General features: G+C 54.7%; 8 protein-coding genes across 8 annotated transcripts; 2 read left to right on the top strand and 6 right to left on the bottom strand.

The window, feature by feature from the left end:
- Positions 1-1,555: 1,555 nt before the first annotated feature.
- CLUP02_00455 (uncharacterized protein) lies at positions 1,556-2,015 on the bottom strand (the record flags this gene model as incomplete). Its single annotated transcript, XM_049279503.1, has 2 exons — positions 1,556-1,636; positions 1,710-2,015. 2 exons carry the CDS (start codon positions 2,013-2,015, stop codon positions 1,556-1,558), a joined length of 387 nt encoding a protein of 128 aa, XP_049135460.1.
- A 1-nt stretch (position 2,016) lies between these two features.
- On the bottom strand, positions 2,017-2,520 carry CLUP02_00454 (uncharacterized protein; the record flags this gene model as incomplete). Its single annotated transcript, XM_049279502.1, has 1 exon — positions 2,017-2,520. One exon carries the CDS (start codon positions 2,518-2,520, stop codon positions 2,017-2,019), a length of 504 nt encoding a protein of 167 aa, XP_049135459.1.
- Positions 2,521-6,174: 3,654 nt separating this feature from the next.
- CLUP02_00453 (uncharacterized protein) lies at positions 6,175-6,671 on the bottom strand (the record flags this gene model as incomplete). Its single annotated transcript, XM_049279501.1, has 2 exons — positions 6,175-6,366; positions 6,618-6,671. 2 exons carry the CDS (start codon positions 6,669-6,671, stop codon positions 6,175-6,177), a joined length of 246 nt encoding a protein of 81 aa, XP_049135458.1.
- A 41-nt stretch (positions 6,672-6,712) lies between these two features.
- CLUP02_00452 (uncharacterized protein) lies at positions 6,713-8,999 on the top strand (the record flags this gene model as incomplete). Its single annotated transcript, XM_049279500.1, has 4 exons — positions 6,713-7,022; positions 7,192-7,584; positions 7,635-8,770; positions 8,829-8,999. The coding sequence occupies 4 exons, from the start codon at positions 6,713-6,715 to the stop codon at positions 8,997-8,999; spliced, it is 2,010 nt and encodes a 669-aa protein (XP_049135457.1).
- A 139-nt stretch (positions 9,000-9,138) lies between these two features.
- On the bottom strand, positions 9,139-10,463 carry CLUP02_00451 (uncharacterized protein; the record flags this gene model as incomplete). The annotated part of the gene is made up of 3 exons (XM_049279499.1): positions 9,139-9,219; positions 9,312-10,059; positions 10,144-10,463. 3 exons carry the CDS (start codon positions 10,461-10,463, stop codon positions 9,139-9,141), a joined length of 1,149 nt encoding a protein of 382 aa, XP_049135456.1.
- A 2,317-nt stretch (positions 10,464-12,780) lies between these two features.
- CLUP02_00450 (uncharacterized protein) lies at positions 12,781-13,197 on the top strand (the record flags this gene model as incomplete). Its single annotated transcript, XM_049279498.1, has 1 exon — positions 12,781-13,197. A coding segment is annotated over one exon (417 nt), but the record flags the coding sequence as incomplete, so codon positions are not given.
- CLUP02_00449 (uncharacterized protein) lies at positions 12,804-14,332 on the bottom strand (the record flags this gene model as incomplete). Its single annotated transcript, XM_049279497.1, has 8 exons — positions 12,804-13,053; positions 13,137-13,158; positions 13,211-13,340; positions 13,394-13,458; positions 13,505-13,666; positions 13,708-13,843; positions 13,916-14,084; positions 14,208-14,332. The coding sequence occupies 8 exons, from the start codon at positions 14,330-14,332 to the stop codon at positions 12,804-12,806; spliced, it is 1,059 nt and encodes a 352-aa protein (XP_049135454.1).
- Positions 14,333-14,965: 633 nt separating this feature from the next.
- CLUP02_00448 (uncharacterized protein) lies at positions 14,966-16,131 on the bottom strand (the record flags this gene model as incomplete). The annotated part of the gene is made up of 2 exons (XM_049279496.1): positions 14,966-15,173; positions 15,908-16,131. The coding sequence occupies 2 exons, from the start codon at positions 16,129-16,131 to the stop codon at positions 14,966-14,968; spliced, it is 432 nt and encodes a 143-aa protein (XP_049135453.1).
- Between the last annotated feature and the right edge of the window lie 120 nt (positions 16,132-16,251).

The following is a 16,251-nucleotide window of genomic DNA, read 5'->3' as shown; positions in this document are numbered from 1 at the left end:
TGAGTTGAACAAAGTGACGGGGGAGGGGAAAGAGAAAAGAGATAAGACCCGAGTCCAGCAGAAACACACGAGGGACGGCGGATAGGGCCAGAGGAGAAGCTAAGGTAAGGAGTAAGCGGTTGAAGGCAAGGAGAAAGAGAGAGACAGAGAGAGGATCAATCTGATGGATGGAGAGTGACCATCGACGGGGCGAGGCCGGGGGAAGGGGAGCGGCAGACGGCCAAAAAGCGGATCTCAGGCTGGCACGAGGGGGGCAAACGGCTCGCCGAGGACGCAGCAAGCATGTAATGGCGCGTTGGCGACAGCGATGATATTGGCGAGACGTGCGTGTGAGGAAATGAAGATGAGAGAGTGGTGGTGAATCCTCCAAGTAGCTGCAGATGCGGTCTCAGTCGTAGTGCCAGTCCCTTGCCTCGTTACGCCCGTAGGAATCGGTCAAGCAGAAAAGCCCAAAATCCCAGGACTCAGGGCTCAGGGCTCAGAGGAGAGAGGAGCCTGAAGGGGGTGGGAGAAGAGATGGAGAGGGGGCAATGATGAAAAGCCTGACGGAGGAGTCTTGGTGGACGGAGGGGGGCAAGACACGACAACGAAAGAGGAGAGCATGGCATGGCGAGTGAGGCAAGTAGAGGATCCCGCTGCCGCTGCCGCTGCCGCTATCGCAGAACGTGAGAGGAAGTGAAAAGTGGAGGAAGAGAAGAACAAGAACGAGGCCATCCGTGAGGAGAAACTGGAGTGGCATTCTGCATGTTTCTGCATGTCTAAGACGGAAGGGGTGCAAGGGCCAATGGTGGGTTGACGGTTGGCTTCGCGTGGGTGGTGGATAAGCAGACCGAATGTAAGCAGCGCGAGACAAAAGAGGGAATGGGTGCGACGCAGCAGTGGCAGTAGCGACGCAGCGGCGGGAAGAAGCAATTGTGCGGCTCGAGGCAGGGCAAGTTCGGGGGGGGGGGGGGGGGGGGGGAAGGAGGAGGGGGGAGGGGAGGGGGGAAAGAGGGGGGGGGGGGGGGGGGCGGGGGGGGGGGGGGGGGGGGGGGGGGGGGGGGGGGGGGGGGGGGGGGGGGGGGGGGGGGGGGGGGGGGGGGGGGGGGGGGGGGGGGGGCCCAGAACGCGGCCGATCTGAACGAGAAGTTCAAATGTCCAGAGCATCCGTACAGACTGGAGTCTCCATACCTAAGCGTGCTAAGGTACCTTTCGGCGTGGGAGTGGATGAGAGACATGGACGAGGGGGGGTGCGGGCAGGCACCGTTACCGGGACCCATAAGGCAGGTTGACCGGGTGGGGATCATGGAACCCAAGGCACGGCCGCAGGGAGACCTTGGAAGATAGGTACCTTACCTTACTTTACCTCACCTTACATAACTTGGAGTGAGGAAAGTACGGAATACTTGATTACCTACGGAGTAGTTTACTGCCTTATTCTTCCACTTTGAAGTATCGGAAGGCGGCAACAGATGACAGGCAGGACCGACTGGTAGTTGAGGTGTCCTTGTCAATATCTTGGGTATCTTATGGGAGGTATACTCGGGGCAGGCAAATCATAGTCTTCCTTCTCCTCCTAGTTGAAAGATGTCAAAGAAGAAAGAGCGGTGTCAGTCACGGTGGTGAGGATGGCACTACCTATCCTCGCACCAATTATCTGGATGGGTGTTGCAGCATAAGATAAGTTGGGAGTTGGAAACCTGTCAACATCTACGCCTTTGTGGACGTACCAGACGTAGTCTGATGGAATCGTAATGGCAAGCCATGGGGCTCCGGGATTTGTCCGAAGGGTGGGTGCCCATCTGAACGCCGGTTGATGGCATCTCGATGATGTCGATCAGCATGTTGGGAGCTGCTGGTGCTAGAACCGGTGCCGTTGCCGGCGCGGATAGCGACCAGACCGTTGGTACCGCTTCTGTTGGTTGCGCGGCTTTGCCGAAGCGATCAAGGTCAAGGTCAGGGTCATGAACATGGTCTGAGTGATGAAAGGTGATGATGTCCACGATGGCGAAAGTCGCACCTGGCAGACGCCTCATATCAGCAAGGGTTAAGGGCTATGGCCGCGGATAGATGAGAGACAAAGAAAGATATGAGGATCCAGGAACAGCATGGAAGATGAAGCAAGCACTGCAAGCTGGGAAAGAATGTAATTATTGCCCAACTGCGGCGTGCTGGAACTGGAAATGAAGTACGGATACCATCCGTCGACCAGGATAAGGCGTTTCTGAACTGCTCTAATCTTGCATGAGAAAGAGAAAAGATGTGCTGCAGGTGATAATAATTGTGGTTGCAACTTGCCAGACCCTTTTTTACTCCGTCGGGATCCGTACGGACATTGGGCGCTTGTCTGCCCGTCTTCCAGGTCGGTATCCGTAAATATTTTGGTGCATGAGGGATCGGCAATCCCTCCCCACGTCGTATCTTTTGGAGAATCGTACACTTTATTGAGAATCGAGGTAAGAAGAGGCAAAAGAAAACATGTAGGTGGTAATGGAAGACCAAGGTACCATGCACGCCACGATTCCCTCCCGTGAACTTCATGGACGGCGGTCAGGTCATAGAACCTGAAAGGTCAGGCCAGGGTCGGGAGGGCAGGAAGAGCGTGGGGCGGACGGGCGAGGGATGAGGTGAGGTGGAGGAAAGTTGAAGTGGGCACTGGGAGAGCTGCAAGTACAGAAACGAATACTGGGGAGCTGGTGAGCTGTGAACGAGCTGCAAAGCGGCAAATACCCATTTCACAATTGCTGCTGGGCGCAGCGCCGCAGACTTGCAAGTTGCCCGCTTGCTGCAGCATTGATCGGTTGGTTGGATTTGCAACATTGGACCAGGGAGAAATGCATGTGCGAGCGAATGGGGAAAGGTCTGCCTCAGAAAACCCATGTCTACAGACTGGCACACTAACAGATTACAGTAGGCAGGTGGATGCAGGTCGTTGGTGGCGGGGAAAGAGGGAGGGGGCACAGTTGGGAAGCCACGCTAGCGAGATGTACCTAGCGACAAGTTCGACATGGGCAAGATGGGGAAGGGGGGCACCATCAAATAAGGTACTTGGCGACTTCGTACCTACACGAAGGAAGGAGGGGCAACACCAAGGGTAAAGATCGGCCTCGAAAGGTATCCCCCTTCGTCGTTCAACAAGCTCTGGCAGCCACCAACTTGGCAAGACTCAAGAGTCGCTTCCTTGTCCAACATGACTGCCTCGCTCATGTTCCCTCCTTCTTGCTATGCTTTCTTTTTCTTGCAGATACCCTTAGGTTCTTCCATTCTCTACCTAAGGTACCTTCCTGGAGGCTGGTGCTTCTTCACCTTGCCGCGTCTTGCTGGTTCCCATGGGTCCACCACTCGTGACCGCACAATTTGGGAAAATGCATTGGGTGTGATTCTCCTGCTGTGCCACAAAGACAGTCCACTTGTTCGATGTCTCCTTCTCGAGAACGTGCGGGTTTCTGCTTTCTTGACAACCTGCCCACCTACATGCCATCCATTCCATCCTGATCTTACCTGCGCATGGGACTCCCTCAGGTGATTTTCCATGATAATCCATCATCATCTTGCTTCCTGATTGACAAAGAACGACACGAACAATTACCTGACCGCGCATTCCCAAACACGCGCCTCCAAGGGTCCCGAGTTGTCGAATTAAGCTCACCCCCCGACCCCCGACTTAGAGTTCGCCTGGCGTGACATCCGCACGCAGCAAGGACCACTTTCACCCGAAGTTGCAGTCCGTCGCAGTCGCCGTCGCAGTCTTCTCTTGTCCGTCACCGCTCCGGCGCCCACGTCCAGTCACCAGTGGAGGTCCAGCTCCAGCTTACCTTGGGCTCCAGCTTCAGCATCTGCTGCGTGTGAAGTCTGAGCCCGATCAGATACCCGTACCTTGCCTTGGTGACGGGAGGAAAGAATCTGGCATCGCTACTGCCCGTGTCAGGTCGTTGTCGCCTCCTTCTTCCTCTTGTCTCCTTTGCCCACCTCCACCACAATCTCCGCCTCCGCATCGCCCTCCTGGTCCCCAACGCCATCCTTCTTGACCCCTTCCTCAGAGGACCTAACCAGAGTACCTTTATACCTGCCTTGTTAAGCTACCTACCTACCTACCTGGGGTAAGGTTAGGTATCGAGGCGGGACCTTCGATTCCCGTCCTTGACGTCAAGATCAAAGTATTCGGGTAAGTAGATATTCACCCATCTAATTCGACCGCCCGCCTCAGTCGCTTCCTTCCGGGTCCTATCTCTTTCCTCCAACCGCTCACAGTCACGTGGAGTGTGTCAAACCACATCGCTCAGTCGCCTTCTCGGAGGTGGTCCCGATGCTTGATGCCAATTGAGACACACGTGTTGGGTCACACCTTCCTTCAGATGATGTTAGTTGCTTGGGCACCGCAGTCGGTGTGCCCTCCCTCGATGGGACATCCACACGGAAGTTTACACACACACTTTTTCTTTTGGACCCATCTCCTGAGTCTTGCTTTCTCCTCGTTCAAGGGATCCAACCCCGCTGCTTCGACCATTTCTTCTTCGTCTCTTCCCTTTCCCCTCCCCCGCCGTCCTTTTCTCGCTTCCATGCCAATCCAGGCGCAGACGTTGGCAGAAGGAATGTAAGAATCGCGTCACAGTCGCAGACACGCTAAGGCAAGGCAGACAGGGCGACCTATCGCGGTGTAACGATAACTTTGCCTTGTGCAACCCGAACAGCTCAGCTGCCAGCTTACATGACGATTACTTGAAGGTACTCGGCTCTACGGCTACTGCGTCTACATTGCACCATTTTTTCGTACGGAGTATCATACGTACCTGACCACGCAAATACTGCGCTCCGTTCTGTGCCAGGTACGAAACCTACACAGGTCACTCATCTAGCATCTCATCTCGTCTTCGGCTCGGCAAGCCGTCAGACTTCTTATCCGACGAGCGGGAAGGTCCCAGTGGGTTGAAACTCTAAATCACGGACTCGACGCCAAATCAAGACACGTCCGGCACATCAGGTCATTTGACAAGCCTCAATTACACACTGGCGCTTCCACGTCTCGCCTCGCCCTTGTCTTTCTTTCTGGGCGCAGCGCTATCCGCACATCGAGGGGGCTCCCGCTGTCTCTCCCGTCCGCTCCAACATCAGCCCAACAACGCCGTGGCCGTCTTGCCTGAATCCACAACAAACGACTACCTAGAGTAAACTAAGAGACTTCTAGACCAGACAGACTAGCAGAGACAACATTCCGTCGCGCGCGGGAGACACGCCGGCCCCCGTCCGCCCCGTGTTTTGCAAGCCAAGCCCAAAGACGTTGAAACAGCGCATTAGGATTTACTCGGCGAGTTGGCAATTCGATCATACTTACCGATATCCAATTACCTCCCATCATCTGGAATCTAAAGTTCCGAAACGACGGCTGCTAGATCGAATCGTCCGTTGGACAGACTTTCACCCGCAAATTGAGCATCCAGTAACATTTTCCAAATTGCACCCGCCTCGTTAGCCAGCATTCCAAATTGTCTTGTCTCAGCAAAATACCGCACTTTCTCGATACCCATCTACCTTTTCCTCCAAAATCATAGCAGCCAGCAGCCAGCATTTCAGTTGGTAGGCGGATTCGTTGGACAAAGAACGGGCCAAGTTCAAGAAGAAAAAAAAAGGACAACGCAGACTTCTCGTGTCCGACTGACTCTGGCTCTGACCATCCTCCAGTCCAAGTGGAGCCATCACCAAGAACTACCAAACTAAATTAGAGCACCAACACCTTGGTTCCGTTCAGTCCGTACTCCGTACTCCGTACTCCGTACCGGTGACAGCACGCACCTTGCACGCAGGACGATTCCACGGCGGAGTCGACCACTTGGAGCGACACTCGCACGGCGCGGCGTGTGTACTCACAACTTTGCTTGCTCTGTGCCTCTGAAAACTTCCATCCGAGCTCCCATTCCGTCACCCGATCTCCTGTCCACTCGACCAAGTTTTGTGGAAGTTTCTTGTCTCTTGTCTCTTGTCACTTGCAGATTGTCGCGTTGCCTCATCTGCCACCCCACTCCATTCCTTCTACCTTCCACAGCTACCTTGGCTCTTTCTCATTCGCTTCCATTCACGTTCACATTTCCCCCTACTTTATCTCGAGGCAGGCAAGTGTACGAACATTGGTCTCCACCTCTTTCCTCAGCTAGCGGGCGCGGGAAGGCATCCTGAGTTCACCCTGACAGTAGCGCGTTGCTAGGGCCTGCTGCTGGCCGTTGCTAGAATCTCGTCCGCTCCTGCCGGCCGGTCGCTCAGGTACTGGTGGCAGGTGTTACCGTGCTGGTGCTGTTCTCTCCTTTGGGCCCATCTTTCCTCCTTACCGGTAGGACCCACCTCATCCGACCCGACCTGCACCACGTCCACGCTTCCTTCCTCCCCGAGCTCGCGCTAACGTTAACAGCCCCGTTGTCTCCACTTTCCGCATCTGTTCCCTTACCTTAGGCTCTTAGCCAAGGTATACCCGGTCGCGTCCCACATCGACCTCACCTCCCCCCTGGCCCTGTCGTGGACCACAGACGTGGGACTTCGCAGCGCTCCCTCCACCACTATCCACTTTTGAATATCAGACTATCGCACCCGGCACCCGTGCACACACTCCCCCACGACCTCGTCTCCTCCATTCTGGACTGTGGACAGACCTGGGCACGCTGGTCTCGTGTATCCATCCGGACAAAGTACATGCCCTTGGGCATCCCGTGTTCCGTGCTGCTTTCCGTCCCTCCCCGTCCAGGGCATGCTTGGTGCGACAGTCATGGCTACTAGGCCGCGGAAGAGAAGCCAGCCCATGGACGAGGATCCTCCTCTCTTTTCCTCTTCAACAGCCTCCGCTTCTGTCCCTACAACTACACCTTCATCGACGCCTGCCTCTACACCCTCGCCTGGAGACAACAACTCCAACATCAATGTCCAGGATTCCCAAATATGGAGCCCGGTAGGAGACTCCGAGTTTCCATGGTTCTCTCATGGAGCCAACACTCCCCGGCAAAGACGTCGAGTGTCTAAACCCCTTGAGGGTGACCAGCCCCTGGCACGATCAAAGCCATGTAAGCTGGACGGATTTCTTTACGTATCCTGAGCCGCCTGTGCCGCTCCCGTCCAGTATAGTGCGATTCCTGGTAGACACCAGAAGGGATGGAAGAAGACGGAATAGATGATGATAGCACGAGGTCTTAGGAACCGTTGCCGACGAATCCTTGACTAACAACAAACTAGCAATCACTGATCCGTCGACGACATCGACCAGACATGGGGCACCGTATGGCCCATCAGTTTCTCCTCACCCGCCGCCAGATGTGATTTTCTCTCCGCGACTCCCTACCATAGAGGCCGACTCGGCGGAGGATTTGGACCTCACGAATCCCTTCGAGGACAACGCCGATGATGCGGATCGTCTCGTCCTGGGCAAAACCCGCATTCAGGCCGGAACTATTATTGATGGATACATCAAGTTCCACAGCGGCAAGTCGAGGGCAGCCAACCTACCGCGTCGACAGGCGGCGATACAACCGTCTGATCCCCAGGCTCTCCTGTCAGAACTATGTTCTCAAACGTTCTTGTTCGAGGCAGGCCTTGAAGACAATTGTGACAAAAATCTCTTCCAGTTTTGTGAGTCTCGGTACATCTGGCCAACATGGAGAATGGCTAACATTCTCAAGACGTCAAGGCATGGTGTTCTGGTCGGAGTGTCCTCCACAAAACCAACTGCTGGCTCGTCAACATCCCCCGAATAATGAAGGACAGCTCTTGTGTCAAGCACGCGATGCTAGCGCTTGCTGGAACATATGTCCTCGATTACCAACCCGAAGAGAGCATTCGACAGGTAGTCAATGCACACTATAAACGAGCCGTCCTACTCTTGACGATGGCTTTGAGAGAGGAGGCTCGGAATCCCAGTCCCACGGAACACGAGTCAAACAGCCTGATTGCCGCCGTGACGCTGCTAAACATGATCGATGTTGTATCCCCAGAGCAACGTCGGCCGCCGAGTGCGGTTCCTCGTTGGCTAGAAGGTGCTCGCCTCGCTTGTCGTTTGCTGGATAAGTCGGATCCGGGTCATCGCTTCTGGGTACCCTCCAACATTCAGCCTTCCGACATGCAGATGGGCAACATGATCATCGCCGCCAGGGCCGCCATCATAGCCCTTCCCATGGCTCCTCTTGATTCGAAAGACACAGGAGAGCAATTTTCTTGGCTGTGCCAGGGCACTGAGCCGGAGACTCGCAGGATACATGGTGGATGCGGCATGTCGCCGATACTTCTTTCTCGTTTTGCTCAGATTACACAATTGGCAGCATGGTTGTGGGAGGACCCCAGTACCAACGATTTTCACATGAAATCGAGCAGCAAAATAGTCCGCCAAGATTTGGGCAGATTGCATCAGTGGACACAGCCCGCCGCCGAGTCTCCGTCCTCTTCGGCCACAACGCGATCGGATCAATCTCGAGATACATCAGACAAACGCGCTATCGAAGATCGCATTAAGCGAAACGATTTCGGCCTTGTGATGGACGCAGAATCTATGACGGAAGTCACGGCCGAAGCATGGCGTCTAGCGGCCCTCATCTACCTTCGCTGCCGCCTCGAGAGACTACCTCGCTCTCACCCAGACGTCGTATCTGAGGTTGACCAGCTGGTGAAATGCATTGACATGATGCCAACCTATGGCACCTTCTTCACTGCGCAATCTCCATTCTTCCCGGTCTTCCTCCTAGGAATTGTGGCCACGACAGAGGCACATAGTCTTTGTGCCCTGAACTGGTTTCGATCGGTCGTCAGCACCAGTTGTCGCTCGGTAAGTAAAGTGATGAGAATCCTATAGCTGGTGTAAATTCTAACCAGAGATATCCCAGAGCGTGCCCCCTGCTTTCAACTCCCTTCTGCGTATCCGTCATTGGATAACGGCCAACGTTGATGACAACATTCCTTCCGACCTTCCTGACCTCATTTCAGAGCGACACTCCTGGTGGGAGCCACTCGTGGCGCACATTATTTCTACCGAAGGAACTTTGTGTTTGATCTAGAGGAAATATAGGGGCATTGATGACCAAACATTTGGAAGAAAGATGCATTTTCGCAGAATACTTCATGCTATTCATTCTGGAGCACTCTTTGTTTGCAATTCTTGCTTTCTAATGCAAGCATTTGTTACCTATCGTGCCTCTAAAGAATCGAGTGCGCTTCCGTCATCTCGTCATGTTTTGAGTCGTCCATCCGCCTCCGAAAGAATTCCCCATCCTCACACTATGAGAGATCAGAACCAGGACCACACATCTACCTCTATGTACATACAGTGTGCCTGTATAGCTACCGAGAATGGTTTACTCCCCGCGTACGTAGATGGCACTATCCGTCTCGTCAATGGAGTTCTCAATGGCAGCAGTGCGTATGAGGTACTGTCGCATGTCGGAACCCTCAATAGCCCACGACTTGACGACTTCGAGGCCCGCCTCGGCGCACATGTTGTGAACGTCCTCCTCGTTGCGCTTGTGAGCGTCGAACCAGTCGATTTCGAGACCCTGCTTCAGCGTCTTGCCCTCTTTCTCGGCAACGACATTGCGCTTTGCCTTGAGGAAGAAGCGATGGCGCTTCTCGTTCTCCTCGATTTCACCACAGATATCCCAGTCCTCGGGCTTGAAGACATCCTCACCAAGGAGGACATTGGCGTGCTTGAATCCATTATGGAAGAATTTCTCGAACAGGGCGGGGTGGGTGTGGTAAGCAGCCCAGACCTTGGTCGAGGTGACGTCGTGGCCGTCCATGCCGGCGAGGATGAGGTCGTCTGGGCGCATGAGGGCAGCCCACTCACGGAGCGAGGTGACAGCCTTTTTCCAAGGGTCGTTGAAGAGGACGGAGCCCAGAGAGAGGAAGACTCTAGGAGAAGGAATGTCGTCACAAAAGGCGAGGCCTGCCTTGAAGTCACCCCATAGGCCTGCCATGCGGACGCTGCCGGCCGCGTGCTCAGGGGCAAGGGCCCCGAGGTTGCAGGTGAGGGAGTGGTTCGAGATGTCGAGGGCGAGGTACGTGGCGTTGCGGCCGTGCTTGGCAAGTTCTTTTAGGAGGAAGTTGACCTTGCGCATGTCACTGTAGATGAAGAAAAGAAAACAAATCAGCAAGTAATCCTTACCCTAACATATGAAATATAAACAAGGGAGGGAGTAATCTTACCCAGCTCCCAAGTCAATCATGGTAGCGTCGTTGGGAATGTAAACGGTCGCCATCTCCTCGCTATTCTTCTCGAACAAGACCATCTCGTCGCGAGTCTGATAGAACTCGGGGGTGAAGATGACTTCCGCCCAGATGGCCAGCCCTTCATCGTTGTACAGCAGCTCGTCGGGCATGGTTGGGACCTCGACGCTGCCGCCGATACCGGTATTCTCGTGCTTGGCGGCCACGGCAAAGACGCGCTGGAGGTCCTCGAGGATGGCGGAGGACATGCTTCCGCCGCCAATGTCGAGCACGCTGCCGTGAGCGGGCATGTTGACCATTTTTGATTGGGGTGCCATTGTTGTTGTTGTTTTTTCCGTTTCTCTTTCCTTTCTTGTTTCTTGTGACTTGAGGTGGACAGGAGATTTGAAAGGGGGGGTTGTTGGCTTTGGTACTGCAGGTTGCCGTCTTGGTTGACGTTTCTCCCGTTCTTTCCCGATGAGAATGACGTGGGTTCTGAATGTCGGTGAGGAAACGGGTGGTTCAAAATGTGTGAAAGCAATGGCAATGACAATGGAACAGGAATAGTTTGACTTTTGTGTAGGGGGTAGAGTAGAAGTTGATGAGTGTTCGTAAAAAGGGAAGAAGCTCAAACGGTGGAGCTCCCAGGTGATGCCTTTTATACATAATCTCCCTCTTCGACTGACGCAAGGTTTCTGCCACCCCCAGAGAAGAACTCCTGAATCACTCGTCATCAAGAGCATGCCGTTATTCACGTTTTTCTGCACCTTCCCTTCCCTTCCCTTCAACCCCCGCTGAACCTCCTGTCCCCTTCATCTCATCTCATCCTCATTATAAGACCTGCGATATTTGAGTGGATGGGAAGGGGAGGGGTGGGCATGGGAAGTCTCTCCTTACGCCTCTCCTCTGGCAAACACATATATCCACAAGCGCGCCGAGCGAGGTAGGCGGTGGTGTTTGTCCACCTGAAGCCATATCCCACTCGGCCCTCGCTCTCTCTCTGGGCTGGGTGGTAGCCACGAGGGCAAGGAGAATGATGCATGCACGTAGTAGTGCCACTGACGATTCAAGGCAAAGTGCCAAATCCCTGACTTACACCAAGTGAACCCAAGCAACCCCCACCCTTGGCCTTGGCCTTGACGTTACTCGATCGCCGACTGCGAAAAGAGGTTAAAAGGGTTTCAGCAGCTTGAGCAGCTGAACAGCCCAAACAGAAAAGTCAGACAGGCAAACAAGAATGCAACGCCCAAAGGTACCTAACCACCTACCTTTTCTCCAGCCCGTCGATCGTCGGTGAGATGTGGAATCCACGCCTCGTCGTGGTCGTGGACGGGTACGTTTCCCGATGAGACGTCTCTCCTGTTCATGCTTGGGCAAACCCAGTTAGCCAGGCTCATTTGACAGCCTTGACATTTCAATGACAGGGCCACGCTAGGTCCGGCGCGGCCCTCCTCTTGTCTCATTCCTCCTCCATCCTGCGCCAAGGGCGTCACCCTCTTCCTCGGAAACGTCACCTTTTTTTGGTTCCTTGACCGGTTGGATGGGACCGAATCAACCCAAGTCAGGGGAAAAGACAAGACAACGAAGGCGTTCCAAAAGAAACGAGAAAAAGACCAAAGGTGTGTGGTTGGACAAGGGGCGGTGGTGGTGGCCACCGACGCCGCAACGCGGGGGTTGCAGTCAACGCGAAAAAGGAGTGAGGACCGGGGCCGTTTCGGGGGTCGTCGGAGAGAAAAGGTAAAGAGCTCGGCGGCGTAGATCATGCGGAGGCGGGTAGCACGACCGAAGTTCCGCACTTCTGCTTTCCTATTGTTGGGTCACAAACGCTGGCCATTGTGCGCTGTCCCACTGACACCCACAAACATTACAATGTTGCTGGGCCTGCATGTTGGTTTCTCAGGGCAAAGACGCGGCACCTGGTTAATTGGTCCTGCAGTTTGCCTATGCAGCGGATAAATAAGTATGGCGAGATTCCACTTCACAAGAGGTCATGATGGGGCGAAAATGAGTTTTGGATCCGAATGGCGCAAGAAACACTCTCGCATATGCGCTGGCTCGCTGGCCTGCTGGGAGAATGGGTAGGATGGATGGCCGCCGGCCGATATCCTTTCCTCGGTCAAGACAAAAGGGCGAATCCGACGCGACCCCGCGGCTCATCGATCGAGACACTGTCGAATCGGGCTGACATCCCGCACATTTGACAGCCATGCCCATAAGCTCGGTCAACCTAGCCTGCCATCCACGTAGGTCAAAAGGTGCACATCGCTCCCCGGATGAAAAACGTCGGACTCATCTCTCGAGACTTTATAACCGGGGAGGTGGGTTTCGTGGGTCTCAATGTCGCAGATATGACTGGCTATCTCGCATGATTCTCCCCGTTCAGAAGGGGGATGAGTTATCGTATTAATTAAAAAGCGCATCTTCACCGAGCTTCGACTGTCTCAACGCCTCATTTCCCGTCCCCTATGCACCGCGGATCTATCAGTAGGTTTCTCACATGTGGTTTTGATGCAACGTATCAGGCCTCCATTCTCAAGAATGGCAGGCCAAAGCAATCGATAGGCATGTAGTGTCACTTGCAGCCTCTCCAAAGCCAAGTTGACGAGTTACAGGTGCCCCTTTCATACGGATGTGGTCAATCCTGTCCGGCCGCAACACGTTTACTCGGCACGATTGGTCTGTGTGTTTCTGGGCCGTCCTTGGGCACTACGCACCGGCTCCGGGTTGGCTTTACGGAGCGGTCCGCCTAGTATCCGTAGGGAGATGACGAACAACGCAAGGCCTCTTGATGGTCTTTGCGATCGTGGAGATCGACCGCGGAATGTAACTCTGGGTGGTTGCAAATCCCCAAGCTTATCGTTTGTCCGGTCGAGACCGGCCTGGAGACACGACTCAAAGACGAGAATGTTCCTTCATGGCCAAGGACTGATGATGCACTTGAACCGCCTGCGCCAGTTCGCGTTATCCCATCAAGGGGGCATTTTAGGGGTCACGAAGTCTTGCTTATTGGCGGAGCTGCGGTTGACCCCAGTGCAGATGTCTCGCCTTTTCTAGCCACATCGGGTACTTGTCTGGCGGGTGACTTGCAACACCTGCTGGTCTGACTGGGAAACCGCACCACGGGAAGCTGATTCGTCGTCAAACGACTCCTTGAGCGACGAGGAAACCGGGAAAAGAATATCGAAATGCAGCCCTGACTGAGCTCAGTGCTTTGGTGAGGATGTGCCCGGAACCTTCGTTGGACCGTCACAGCGGGCCTCGGAGAATTGGCAGATGCCCACGGCCGCTCGGCAACGTCAAGCCAAACCCTGGAACCTGATCCAAGCATGAAGGTGGCACAGCCTGGTGCGGAAGGGCCAACGTTTCTGCCGCACGCGCCTCGGAACAACGAGTCCTGCGGCCGGGTCCTCATTCTCGAACACAAACATGCCCTTCGTCTGGCGACGTCGAAGGGCTGTAGGCACAAAGCGCATCGAGTGTGTTTTCTTGCAGGTTTCGGGTGGTTTGAGCGCCCCCAGACTCGCTCATCCGACTGATCGAATTACTCGGTAATTACGGGTGAACCATGGTGTCGGATGTCGATGATTCCAGCCGGACGGACGCGACCCAGGCTGGCCGGGGTCGGCATTGCTCCCGCAAGATCGAGGTTCCCTGTTGAGCGGCCAAACCGCGCAGAGTCAGGCCAGATCAGGCAGCCTTTCTAGCTGAGCCATCGTCATGGATCTCCCCGCTGGAGCCCGTACCGTTACGCAAGGCCCATGAGAGACGCTACGACGCTCGCTCGCAAGTCAAAGGCAAGGCTGATGGAGCGAGGCAAAGCTTGATATTCGACCTTTGAGGCTTTCTTCATCCGAACAGCACAGATGGGTCGCATTCTAGGCTGTCTGCGTAGGTATGATAGCCTCGTATTTGAAAATCCGGAGGGATTCAGCAGCTCAATCCTGGCATGGAATCATATCGATTCAACATCCTTTTTTTGTTCTTTTTTCTTTTTTGCCTGTGGATTCCAAGGAATACTGGCAAGTCTGATGACCGCTGCACCACGCTTACGACAGAGAGCAAACTGTATTCGTACCATGAGCTGGAAGAGGGAGGTGGGTATCTCCCAGCGGCCGTCGGCCCCGATGAGGGTGTGGAGCAAGCGGTTCAACCTGTGAAGTTTGAGGATTCTTGACTCAGTTCTCGCCATTCGGCCGGAATGAACCTTTGATGGTGGTTTCAGAATTTGAAGATGCTTCAGCGATCAATTCGCCCCCCGTGCACCTGGACGGGACGAAGAGACGAAGGTTGAGATGACCGTTGTTGAGAGCCCAATGCTGCCCAAGGTGGAGGTCAACAGCCTCCAGTCCAGCCAGGTTTCGTCAACAGGCGACTTCTATGGGAGGTGGTGGCGGCGGCGGCGGCGCCGTCGATACCTTCCAGAAGCCAAATGGAAGAAAAGGAAAAAGAATCAGACGCGTGTGTGCGTGTGTGCGTGTGTGTGTGTGTGTGCAGCCAGTGTGACGTTTCCATCCCCGAGCGGCAAAAGTTGGACGCGTTGCCTGCCGATCTCTGCCCTGTATCTTTTTCTTTGCGTTTTGCCCGCGACGAGTTGTCCTCCCACCTGCAAGATGGCTTTGTACGAAGGGATCATTACTGGGGTGCCAGGCCTTTGCCGCGGCCTCATGAAAGTGCTTTGTAACTGTACGGGTACGGATGTGGCTGCTGAATACCAGTGGATTTGGACAATTCTGGTGTGTCGACCTTTTGCCTTGCTGCCAGGATGATAGTGGAACAGCGGAAATGCCGGTACCGCCGCAGAGTGGTCCAGCAGAAAAGCATGTCAAGGGTTGCCCATTATGGTTGACGAATCCTGGACTTTGATCGTTGAGGCATTGTGTACCCGGGGAGGAAAGTGTCCATGCATCACCGTCTCCCCAGCGAAGAGGAGTGTGCGCTTCTGTCTGGGGTGGCTCCGTTGTTCTTGATGGTGGTGGCTGCTGGGGATCAGAACGGCCAACGGGCGGGCCATAATGTTGAACTTTGCGACCCTATAATTTGACGATAGCCATCAAACCCTCATGGAGCAAGCATTGATGAAGGCCTGGCCATGAGCGGTTGACAGCTCTCGAGTGCAACTGTGCCCTTCAAGGAACACACAAAGACAGCGTAACACAGCCGGCCGGCGGTCATCTCGGATTCAGTTCATCCCACTCAGCTAAGTTTAGCTAACAGACGTAGTCTCCTCGTGTGAGTGGGTCTAACGAGATTTAACATGCACATCCCTTCAACTGCCGGAGCCTTGTCTGGCACTCCCCGACTCCTGAGCCAGTGAGCCTTGACCTGACGTTGTAACTCATCGCCCTCTCCTGGTCGATGCCAGGCAAGGCAAGCAACGCAAGGCGAAGCTAGCGCCTCCCCGTGTCGTGCCAATGAAGGGACGGGTTGGTGTTGCGACTGACAGTGGTCGAGATTCCCAAAGGCCACGATTCGGCACGGGCGTTTCATGCCCAGATCGAAAGATAAAAAATAAAAAAATAAGGTGGTTGTCTGCGGAAATGGACGAAAGTATCTCGACGGAGCGTCCGTTGATGGAGAGAGATTAGGTACTCAAACTGCTGCTCGCAGTGGCTGCGATTGAGGGCCTGGGGCGCAACTATTGGTTATACCCTCGTGGTGAATGTCTGAAATTTTTTATCCTGACTAGCTCGCTGGCGGGACGCATCCAGTTGGCTGACATATGTATCCGCCACAATACATTCCCCTGGGTGGGCGTCAGACTGACCGAGGCTTGGCCTTTCTTGAAGTCTCTGCCGCATCAATTGAAGATACACCGCTCTGAACTCCGTAGTCTAGACGGATACCTGGGTGATTGGGGGCGATTCTCAGCGGGGCATTGATCTGGGTACGGTAGATGTGATGGGTTATCCGCTGATCGTGGTGGTGATCAGGCCCAGTGTTCGTCTGCTGTGCCAGGCCCGACGGTCCCCAGTGCGGCACGGGAGACATCTAGCTAGAAGACGGGTATCTTTTTTCTCTTGTATTGAAGGGTGGTGACGGACGTCAGGTCGTTCCGTGTCACGCGTATAGCCGTGAGTGAGGGAGGCCCGATTGCAGGGTGTCGGCGCG

Source organism: Colletotrichum lupini, chromosome 1 (genome assembly GCF_023278565.1).
Source record: "Colletotrichum lupini chromosome 1, complete sequence".
Classification (NCBI taxonomy): domain Eukaryota; kingdom Fungi; phylum Ascomycota; class Sordariomycetes; order Glomerellales; family Glomerellaceae; genus Colletotrichum; species Colletotrichum lupini.
The sequence above is the reverse complement of the archived record's forward strand: the minus strand, read 5'-3'. Positions and strand labels throughout refer to the sequence as shown.